Source organism: Saccopteryx bilineata, chromosome 4, assembly GCF_036850765.1.
Source record: "Saccopteryx bilineata isolate mSacBil1 chromosome 4, mSacBil1_pri_phased_curated, whole genome shotgun sequence".
NCBI lineage: Eukaryota > Metazoa > Chordata > Mammalia > Chiroptera > Emballonuridae > Saccopteryx > Saccopteryx bilineata.
Genome location: NC_089493.1, coordinates 136418066 through 136429923, shown reverse-complemented (window position 1 = coordinate 136429923; position 11858 = coordinate 136418066). Strand labels below are relative to the sequence as shown.

The 11858-nt window shown below is 37.0% G+C and overlaps 1 protein-coding gene across 8 annotated transcripts in view; it reads right to left on the bottom strand.

Annotated features, from left to right (window-relative positions):
• Positions 1–11858, bottom strand: part of RAPGEF6 (Rap guanine nucleotide exchange factor 6) — a 225462-nt gene that overhangs the window by 81236 nt on the left and 132368 nt on the right. For all 8 annotated transcript variants that reach the window (XM_066278439.1, XM_066278445.1, XM_066278443.1 and 5 more), the window contains 2 exons: positions 9649–9852; positions 3188–3296 (listed from right to left, as the gene is read on the bottom strand). In XM_066278439.1, the coding sequence (XP_066134536.1) occupies positions 3188–3296; positions 9649–9852 (313 nt within the window). The remainder of the gene's footprint in view (positions 1–3187; positions 3297–9648; positions 9853–11858) is intronic.

The window sequence follows — 11858 nt, the reverse complement described above, 5'->3', positions numbered from 1 at the left end:
ATATGTCAGGAACTATACTAGATATCTGCAGAGTTCAGCTGCTGTGAAACATACAGTCAGTCTAGTCTAAGAGACAGTCTAACATAAGGGACAGAGAGAACATATGAGACGTACTAATTAAGACAGCAGGAAAGGGAAAATCTTCCCTGATTAAGACATTGTGTAAGAGGTCAATAAGTAGATTTTAATTAGGTAATGGGAGGGGAAGGAGAAATGATTCTAGGTAGAGCAAATCTCTAGTTCAAAGTCCCTGTGGTAAAAGGAATGTTTAAGAAAATAAAGAAGACTAGAGAGCAAAGGAGAAAAGTGGCAAGCTAATGCAATGGTGAGGTGTCTGAATTTCCTGTTAAGAGCAACAGATCTCTGAATGGGCAGCAGATACCTCTGGCAGTGGCGTGCATGTAAGGCTCAATAGAGTACAAAGTAGTTGATACCTTCACCGGACTTGTGAATATAAGCAAAAATCTGTGGAGGCTCTGATTCATAGATAAAGAAATGTCTGTGTTGAATTAAAAGAAAATAGTTAAAGACAAAAATGAATGGATGGTGAGCAAATGTAATTATAATACCATTAAACAACACTACCAGATATATGGGCTAGAAAGGAGCCCATATATGTGCCAGGAATAAATAAAAGTTTAACATTTGATTAAAATTTTCTTACTCTCTATATACAGGTATGTGTGTGTTTACACACATACAAACAATAAAGCAAATATTTGCAACCTTTAAGACAAAATAATAGATGTTCAAACTAATCAAAAGACGAATAACTCAATATAAAAAATGGACAAATAAAAAGACTATAAAAAGAAATATTATAGCATGTAAAAAAATGCTCAACCCCATTATTATTATTATTATTTTTAGGTGAGAGGAGGGGAGATAGCGAGGTGGACTCCCACATACATCCTGACCGGGATTCACCCAGCAACCCCCATCTGGGGCCATGCTCTCAAGTACCAAGCTATTTTTAGTATCTGAGGCTAATGTGCTCCATCCAACTGAGCTATATACTCAGTGCTCAGGGCCGAGCCCAAACCAATCCAGCTACTACTGGCTGTGGGAGGGAGAGAGGGAGAAGGGATGGTAGATGGTAGCTTCTCATGTGTGCCCTGACCAGGAATCGAACCTGGGATGTCCACATGCTGGGCCGATGCTCTATCCACTGAGCAACCGGCCAGGGCCTTCAACTACCCTCATTATTTAAAGAATGCACAATAATTATGAAGTTGATTATGCACAGTGCAGAGCTGTTCTTATACACTGATGAAGTGTATAGTATGCAGACTGGAGTAAACTTTTGGAAAATAAAACTCTAGTAACTGTCAAAAGGAATTTCACTTTGAGAAATTTAAAGGTGTGTCTATATTAGCACAAAAAATAACTATAAAGAACTTTTATTACATCATTCTAAATAACAAAAACTGATAAGCTAAAATAGTTCAAAAGGTTATGATAATAATGCACTGGAATTCTATGCAATAACAATTACACAAGAAGTAAACCTGTATGAACTCATGTGGAAAGATACAGAATACTGTATATATGATAGTATCAGTTCATGGTGTATCTTTCTAGTGTTTTTATTCTCAAGACTTTATAAATTAAAATGCTAATACATTATCTGAGTGGTGGGATTTTATAAGATGTTAGAAAGTTGTGAAAGCCAAGAGGAACAGATACACTACAATTCCAGAGAAAGAAGAAGGGAAACTGAGCCTGCCAGCTGTTTTCTCTCTGGGGTCATTTGCTGAGTCTAACATGAGGTGTGGATCAGAGAAACGGGCTCCACTATAGAAAGAGACTTTTGGATGGCTCTGCGTACTGGCATAAAAAAGAGAACAGAGCAAAGCCCGAAAGCAGTGTCACTGTCTTTGCCTGGGATATCGCTATTAGCAGTGTCGCATACTTTGAGATCTTCTTTATTGCCATGCTGTTAAATACTGTTTTATACTATTTTGTATTTTTACACATAATATTTGACACCAGTCAGTAATTATTATGTGTCTTTAATAAAAAGTTAAAGGTGTAAGAACCCTATGAAACAGAGCTGGAGAAACTGAAGCTTTGAGAGATTCAATAATTTGATCTTGGTGAAAAAGCCAGCTCTGCTTTTGTATTTTCCAAAATCAGAATCCTTTTAGTTTTAACCCAAAAGTTGATGTTTCTAGAGACTTGTTTCAAACTCCAGGAAATTTACTCTCTGGTCAGGTTCATTGTTAAATTAATACATTATTAGGAATTGCGAAGACAGTTATTTACCAGACTGTACGTGACATAATTCAGTAAAAGGAACTCAAGTGAAAAGAGAAAAAATAACATGTTTCATTTTTCATTATGAGTAAGTGCAGTATAAAGAGAAGCCAAAGAGGAAAAAAAAAATAGAACATACTTCCTTTTCCATAGACATAGCTTTTAAAGCCAACTCATTTCTCAAATTACAACCTAAATGACCTGGAGGAATTTTTCCTCCCCACTTCACAAGAACTAAAATTTTCTATGCTAGTTTTCAATTGTTATACTGTAGTCCTCCTCAGAATGTTAGGGAAAATCCAAAGGTATTTAATAAAACCAAACTATAGTAAGTCATTTCTAAATGTTTAAAAAAACTAGTAGCTTCAAATTAAAGGTACAAGCTTCATTCAGATATAAACAGGATCAAAATACACATCAGGCACAGTAATCAACATTTTTACATAAAAGTAAACTATTTTTTAAAATTTATAATTTACTGCTTAATAATTCAATGCTTTATTCACTTTATTTCCATGAAACAGCTAATCTCACATTCATATAATTATTTCATAAAGCTAGCCAAAACATTAGAAGATTGATTCGCACATTATCAGAGGGGGGGAAGCCTAATTCTGACTTCTAAGTTTCATTCAGGTCACTTTAAGTCCCACTCAGTATCTTCCAACATAGTACAGTAGACATTTTATAAACAAATAACTGAATATACTTGTACAAGTGTTTTAGAATGTACTTTCTAAAGTATCAAAATAAATATAAATAATAAAACTAAAATTTTAGAATACATAATACTATATCTCAACATCAAAGATCCTAAAAATTCTAGTTTAGATGAAAACATTTTTACATTTTACTATTCTTTTTATTGTGATGACTTTTTTCTATTATAAATAAATAAATCAATAAAGCTCAGTTTTTACAAAAAACTCACCAAAAATGTTTGTCTTCACAGTAAGTGCAAGATGAGTATTATTCCTCAAAATTTCAAGGGCCTTCACAAGTGTAATATTCTCAAAGTTTTGCCCATTTACTTCCATTATCTTCAAGAAAAATTTGAAAAATACAAATTAAGACAGAAATATTAGTTACCACTGAAACCTTAAGTTTAATGGTAAAAATCATAAAATGATACTTAAATAAAATGAACCTATAAATGAACAACGGTTACCTCTGTAAGAAGTTAAATTACTCTCTAATATTTTTCTCTACATTGTTATATTTCCCCAAATCTTCACTATAAACATTTTTTTTTTTTATAAACATTTTTTTAAGTTCATTTCCTCTGGGATATTAGAGAAATTAAAAGAAAAAAAATAACAGGTTGGTTTATACTAAGGAAAATTTTATTTTGTATTTTTCCGAAGTTAGAAGCAGGGAAGCAGTCAGACTCCTGCATGTGCCCAACCAGGATCCACCCAGTATGCCCACCAGGGGGTGATGCTCTGCCCATCTAGAGCGTTGCTCCATTGCGGCCGGAGCCATTATAGCACCTGAGGCGGAGACCATGGAGCCATCCTCAGCTCCAATGGAGCCTTGGCTGCGGGAGGAGAAGAGAGATAGAGAGAAAGGAGGGGGGAAGGGTGGAGAAGCAGATGGGCGGTTCTCCTGTGTGCCCTGACCAGGAATTGAACCCAGGATTTCCACACGCCAGGCCAACGCTCTACTGCTAAGCCAACCAGCCGGAGCCAATAAAATTTTTAATTATGTTATCAGTTCATAATAATTATTGTAAGTATGTACAAATTTTAGTGAAACACTCTAAATGCAAATTTATTGCATTTGAAAGAGATAAAAGTGGTACTCTAAATATCGATACATCTAATAATATCCATTGCCACTGACTGAATCAGCCAGTCCAGAAGCACTCAATATAAACTGTAGTGTGGTTCTTCTTCCATGTAACACTGCTGACCCTTCCAGAAAGGCTTCCCATATTTGCTGTACCTCTGGAGCTTATTTAAAAAATACTAATTCCAAGAATAAAGGATAAAGAGATAAACATAATGAACAAAAAAGCAGCAGCTCAGAGGACAGATCTCAGAGACTGATACAAAAATTCCAAAAGAATAAAAAAGAGTGAGAAACAAAATATTAGAAAAAAAATCACAGAAGTAAAATTCCTACAGTTGGAAAAGTATTCTCTACATACAGAATTGCATCATCTAGCACATAAAAAGTAATAATAAAGATATTTTAAACATATCTTATTAAAATTTTGAATTCCAAGTACAGAAAACAAGAAACTGTAAGTACCACACTGTAGGGATGGAGGTGAGGACCAAAGGTACTTAGAAAAATAAAAGCTGGTTTAATTTCTCTTGAACAACAAACACTAAGATGATACGATACTTGTATGTGACTTAAAAGTTTTTTGGGATAAATGAATGGGACTACATCAGAATAAAAAGTTTTTGCTCAGCAAGAGAAACTGATATAAAAATAAACAGACAGCCAACTAAATGGGAAATGATATTTTCAAACAACAGCTCTGATAAGGGCCTAATATCCAAAATTTACAAAGAACTCATAAAACTCAACAACAAACAAACAAACAATCCAATTAAAAAATGGGAAGAGGACATGAACAGACACTTCTCCCAGGAAGAGATACAAATGGCCAACAGATATATGAAAAGATGCTCAGCTTCATTAGTTATTAGAGAAATGCAAATCAAAACTACAATGAGATACCACCTCACTCCTGTTAGATTAGCTATTATCAACAAGACGGGTAATAGCAAATGTTGGAGAGGCTGTGGAGAAAAAGGAACCCTCATTCACTGTTGGTGGGACTGTAAAGTAGTACAACCATTATGGAGGAAAGTATGGTGGTTCCTCAAAAAACTGCAAATAGAACTACCTTATGACCCAGCAATCCCTCTACTGGGTATATACCCCAAAACCTCAGAAACATTGATACGTGAAGACACATGTAGCCCCATGTTCATTGCAGCACTGTTCACAGTGGCCAAGACATGGAAACAACCAAAAAGCCCTTCAATAGAAGACTGGATAAAGAAGATGTGGCACATATACACTATGGAATACTACTCAGCCATAAGAAATGATGACATCAGATCATTTACAGCAAAATGGTGGGATCTTGATAACATTATAAGGAGTGAAATAAGTAAATCAGAAAAAAACAAGAACTACATGATTCCATACATTGGTGGAACATAAAAATGAGACTAAGAGACATGGACAAGAGTGTGGTGGTTACCAAGGGTGGGGGGAGGGAGGACATGGGAGGGAGGGAGAGAGTTAGGGGGAGGGGGAGGGGCACAGAGAACTAGATAGAGGGTGGCGGAGGACAATCTGACTTTGGGCGAGGGGTTTGCAACATAATTTAATGACAAAATAACCTAGACATGTTTTCTTTGAATATATGTACCCTGATTTATTAATGTCATCCCATTACCATTAATAAAAATTTATTATAAAAAAAAAAAAAGTTTTTTGGGAAAATAACTGACCAAAGAATTTTACACTCCACTGAACAAAAGCATTACTAGACATGCAATGATAGCACCCATTTTCCCTTTTTGAAAAAAGTACTAGAAGACACTGTGAGATGAACCAAATAATGGGGAAATACAGCATAGATGAAAGTGATCAATAAAATCAGTAAGGTAAGTGTAAATGTGTAAATACCGTATTTCCCATGTGTAAGATGCACTTTTTTTCGAAAAATTTGGAGTCTAAACACTGGGTGTGTCTTATACAGTGTTTGTAGATTTTTTTTACTTGCTACTTGTATTTCCCACTTTTTCATGCTTTTGTGCTTATTGTTGAAAACACTTATTTGTCATCAGGCACAGATAAGGACAAGCTAATTGATGGGAGTTCTGACAGCGATAAGGAGTTGTATGAATTTTATGATGAATAAAACTTGCAAAAACTTTATGTAATACATTTTTTCCAAATTTCAGGCCCCAAAATTAAGGTGCATTTTATACATTGGATCATCTTATACAAGGTCTACCAGAAAGTTCTGTCCGTTTTTGGAATAAAACAAAATACAAATTTTTCTTACCGTCAATAAACTTTATTAAATAATATAATTGCCATTATTATTGATTTCTTGCCAGCGTGAGGGCAATTTGTATATCCCATTTATGAAAAATGTTTTATCTTTTGATGTGAAAAATTGAACCAATGCTTGTTTGATATCTTCATTTTTGAATTTTTTGCCCTTCAAAAAATTTTGTAAGGACAAAAACAAGTGATAGGCGGAGGGTGCTAAGTCCGGAGAATATGGTGGATGTGACAGACATGCTTCTGTAGCATTTCTCCCTTGTTGAAATTCGTAAAAATTATAGTGGCGTAAATTAACTTTATCAGTAGCCATGGGTACACTATCGCTTCACACATAAGACTAACGTGAATCAACTTTGTTTTAGTTAAAGTGCTACGGCAGTATGTATACATTAAGTGATAAAAATAGAGAGGCACACATGCGCCAAATAAACGTGCTTACGTGTCGGAATTTGTTGCGATAGAAATGGACAAAACTTTCCGGTAGACCTTATACATGTGGAAATACGGTATTTATAAGTAATAAATGTATAAAACTTAACACAAACGAAAGTATTCTTTAAGAAGAATGTTAAAAAATGACAATCTAGATCTGAAATCTCGGACAGTTTCAACAATACTTGGGGAGGCTGAGGAAGAAGTAAAAGCATGACAAATTTCTTTTCTCAGGAATGAAATCATTGGATATCAGTGATTTTCTTCTGTGAAGAATGAGATTCCTTTTTTTTTTTTTTACAGGGACAGAGAGAGAGAGAGAGAGAGAGAGAGAGTCAGAGAAAGGGATAGGCAGGGACAGACAGACCGAAACGGAGAGAGATGAGAAGCATCAATTATCAGTTTTTCGTTGCAACACCTTAGTTGTTTCATTGATTGCTTTCTCATATGTGCCTTGACCGCGGGCCTTCAGCAGACCGAGTGACCCCTTGCTCTAGCCAGTGACCTTGGGTCCAAGCTGGTGAGCTTTTGCTCAAACCAGATGAGCCCACGCTCAAGCTGGCAACCTCGGGGTCTCGAACCTGGGTCCTCTGCATCCCAGTCCAACGCTCTATCCACTGTACCACCGCCTGGTCAGGCAGATTCTTTTTTTTTATTTGATAGATAGGGACAGACAGACAGACAGGAACGGAGAGAGATGAGAAGCATCAATCATCAGTTTTTTGTGGCGACACCTTAGTTGTTCATTGATTGCTTTCTCATATGTGCCTTGACCGTGGGCCTTCAGCAGACCGAGTAACCCCTTGCTCAAGCCAGAGACCTTGGGTTCAAGCTGGTGAGCTTTTGCTCAAACCAGATGAGCCCGTGCTGAAGCTGGCGATCTTGGGAGTCTCAAACCTGGGTCCTCTGCATCCCAGTCCGACGCTCTATCCACTGCGTCACTGCCTGGTCAGGCAAGAATGAGATTTTTTTTTTTGTTCTTTTTCTTTCTGAAGCTGGAAACAAACATTTGTATTTTTCTGAAGCTGGAAATGGGGAGAGACAGTGAGACAGACTCCCGCATGCGCCTGACCGGGATCCACCCGGCACACCCACCAGGGACGATGCCCTGCCCACCAGGGGGCGATGCTCTGCCCCTCCCAGGCATCGCTCTGCCTCGACCAGAGCCACTCTAGCGCCTGAGGCAAAGGCCAAGGAGCCATCCCCAGCGCCGGGGCCATCCTTGCTCCAATGGAGCCTCGGCTGCGGGAGGGGAAGAGAGAGAGAGAGAGAGGAAGGAGGGGGGGGGGTAGAGAAGCAAATGGGCACTTCTCCTATGTGCCCTGGCCGGGAATCGAACCCAGGTCCCCCGCACGCCAGGCTGACGCTCTACGGCTGAGCCAACCAGCCAGGGCCAAAGAATGTGATTCTTGAATGTGTTTACAATGAATTACTGGAACAATAAGTATACTGACTCCAGAATTCTCAGTACTAGGTATTTTTAATAAGTAGTCCGGGATAAGGCCCTGAAACCTCTATTTTTTAAAAAAATTCCCTTTTAAGTAAGGAAAGAATGGGATTATTATAATTTTATGTCCGAGTTTCTTTACCCCTTGCGTTACTGACATCTGGGCTGGAGAATTCTGTTGTGGAGGCTGTTCTGATGTGGAGTATAGTAGCCTGTTTAATAGTGTCTGTGGCTTCTATCCACTATATGTAAACAGTAACCCCCAAGTCATGACAATTAAAAATACTTCCAGACACTGCCAAATGTCTCCTCTGGGAGGCCAAGTCACCCGCTGTTTGAGAAGACTGTTCTGAGTTATAGAACAACTTCTAATGTGAATGTCTCAAATTAAAAAAAAAAAAAATACCACAGTTCAGTTAAAAGTAATATAAAGTCACATTCTGAATTCATGAATGAACTAAAACAATTTTCAAATGGGAAAAAGTAAGCTTCCCAAGTGATTCAACTAGATTTGAGAAACTACTCTTTGCTGTGTATGAGAATCATCTACAAAGAGCTTTGAGAGAAGTCTAGATTTCCAGACTTCACCTCTGGAGAATGTGATTAATATGATTAACAGGACTGATATGAACCTAGGAATTGCTTTTTTTAGTAATAAGGTTGTCCGTAATCACATTTTGAAATACACTGCTCTGTAGTTACCTAAAGCCTACAAGGAGAGAATAAATCCCTATCAACTTTCTCCCAGTCTTTTTTCAGTCTCTTACCTGGATCGCTACTTATAAATGCAGTTTTGCTATTATATGAACATTATTTATACTGAAACCACCATTTATGGCCACTGAGACTTTAGAATGTCATGAGCGAAAGTGTGCTCCTTCCAAGCGAGCTCTGTGGGATACTCTGAAGTTGCTAGATGCAGCTTCTCAATCCTTGGAGGATGGGCAGAAACACTCAGAAAGGTCATGCTGATGACCATGATGTTTCTGGCCAGACTCTAACAAATTTTCCATTGAAAGTAATAAATATATGACAAATATATTTTTAAAATAATCCGTTTTAAAATTCCTTGTCTAAAAAAGAAGCTCAAACAGTATTTCCTTAAATTGATCATGCTTATTTGAAAAAATAACAGATGAGGAAAAAAGGAGACATATTACTTAAAAGAAGGCTTTAATTTAAGTGGTTAGTTATTCACTTACCTCACCAATTATTAACCAGTGTGGCACAAGAATTTTTAAAACGTGCAATACTTGAATATTTAGTCAGGGGCACTGACCACTTTTTCCTTAGATTGTCAAATGAAAAAAGATAACAGCCAACACAACAGTAGCCATTCAGTGTGAACAAATCAAAATTATATTGACTTTTTTTGTCAGACTAGTGAAAAATGTACTTTTTGATGTGATGCAAAATTTTAGTAATTAGTTTACGTGTGCCACAAAATGGAAAGTTGAAATTCAGTGACTTACCTGATCACCACGCTTCAGTCCTGCCTCAGCGGCTTTGCTGCCAGGTTCTACTCCTTCGACAAAAACACCAAAGCCCTTTTCACTTCCTCCATTAAGGCTGAAATGCAGAGGGGACTCTCGGGAGGCCTTTTGCAGCACAATCTGCCTCCACTTAGCCTTTGCAGCACATGCAATATTCAGTAACCGGAGATGACCATTCATTTTCTAGAAAGTAGAAAAGGGAAAAACATACATACAAATGTATGTATCTACTCCTATAGGATTTTCAAAAATTACCTAAAATTATTAGAATTAGAGCTATATTTGAAATACAGAGTAAAGAACATATAAACCATGTTAAATAGAACTGAAAAAGGGAAAACTTCCACCCCAGAGCCCTCTCAAGAATCTCTCTTAATACGAAAACTTCTAGATAATCACGGGTTAGAAAAGGTTTCAAAGTGATATCTCATTCAGAGGAAGATGACAAGAAAACTATTCCTTATCTCCTTAACTTTCCCTAATAGTATGTATTCTCTTATCTCCTGGCTGTTATAAAAAACTCAAATTATTTTTAAAACCTTAAAGGACCCAAGCACCTTTCATAATATACTGCTCACAAAAATTAGGGGACATTTCAAAGTGAATATGAAGTGATAAAATATCCCCTACTTTTTGTGAGCAGTGTACTACCTGATATTCAAAGATACATTCATGTTTTCACCTCCTCAAGGAACGTTATTCCTATATTATTTTAGACCTTCCTTAAACTTAGTAATATTCTAATTCCAAGGTTCTAACACTAGTTTAATATTCAACTACTCTCAAATAGTGTAATTTGTATAAATCTCATGTCTGTAACAAGAAGCTCAATGTTTTTCAGGATAGGGATGAAGTCTTACACCTGTTCTGATCCTATACAACATACCTGAGAGTACAAAGTAGAATTTTATAAGTAATTGAGGAACTGGCTGCTTATTGGGGGGAAAAAAAATCCCATGATTTGTTCATCAGCCCTTTGAGTATCTCCACAGCCAGCACTGGGAGAGACCTAAGTGATGGAGGCCTCTAGGACCTCCTAATCAGGTTCCCCAGTGCCACTCATTCTCCCCATTGTGCATAACGCAGATGTGATGTTCAAAAGGCTACAAGAACCATGGGGTAGGAAAAGGGCAAAAATCTGCCAACTTTCCTCTCTTTATGCAACTCGATCCACTTATACTCTACAAGTAATGACAATAATTCTTGAGCTTTTGCTATGTGCCAGGTTTTGTTCCCAGATTGTTATATTCATTAGCTCATTAAATCCACAAAACATTCCCAATAAATGGGGGACTACTATGTATAAAATAAGACAACTGAGGCACAAAAGTTTACGCAACTTGTCCAAGTTAATATATAGCAAGTGGTGGGTTTTGGCTGTTAATTCCGGGAATGACTTCTCAAGCTGTATAATTATCTGCTTCCTAAAATTGCAGTGGCTCGAAGCAGACAACTTTGTATATCTAGCAGGAAGACTGAAACAGATTTATAAATAGCTATCATAAATGTTAAGAGGACCTTGAGGTGACTATCTTAGGTGCTGAATAGAGTAAGTGAAATCTAATGCAGAAGGGAGACTTAGTCTAATGTAGATCTGATATATATAACAGGCTTTGAAGGGTGCACAGTTTCAAATAGCAGTACTGGAACAGGAGAATTCTAAATTGAGAAAACTGGAAAACAGTATAAAGTAATCTGGTTGGCTATAATCCAGGAGGCACAGGAAAAGGTTTGAAAACGTAGATAAGGGACCTGAATATATGGGTGAGAAATCATTTTGGTAGAAAATACTATGGTATATTGACAGAGATAATTCAACTCATTTGTGGCTTAAAAAGAATCTTTTGGCCACAAAGAATAGGTTAGAACAGTGGTAGTCAACCTGGTCCCTACTGCCCACTAGTGGGCGTTCCAGCTTTCATGGTGGGCGGTAGCAGAGCAACCAAAGTATAAATAAAAAGATACATTTAAATATAGTAAGTTGTTTTATAAAGATTTATTCTGCTAAACTTAGCGAAAATCCGACAAAGTACTTGGTAAGTAATTATTGTTATATGCTTTAACTTGCTGTAACTCTGCTTTATAAATTTTATAAAGTAAAGGTACTTCCCTACTTTATAAATCACCATTACTGTGGAACCGGTGGGCTGTTAGAAAATTTTACTACTAACAGAGACACAAAAGTGGGT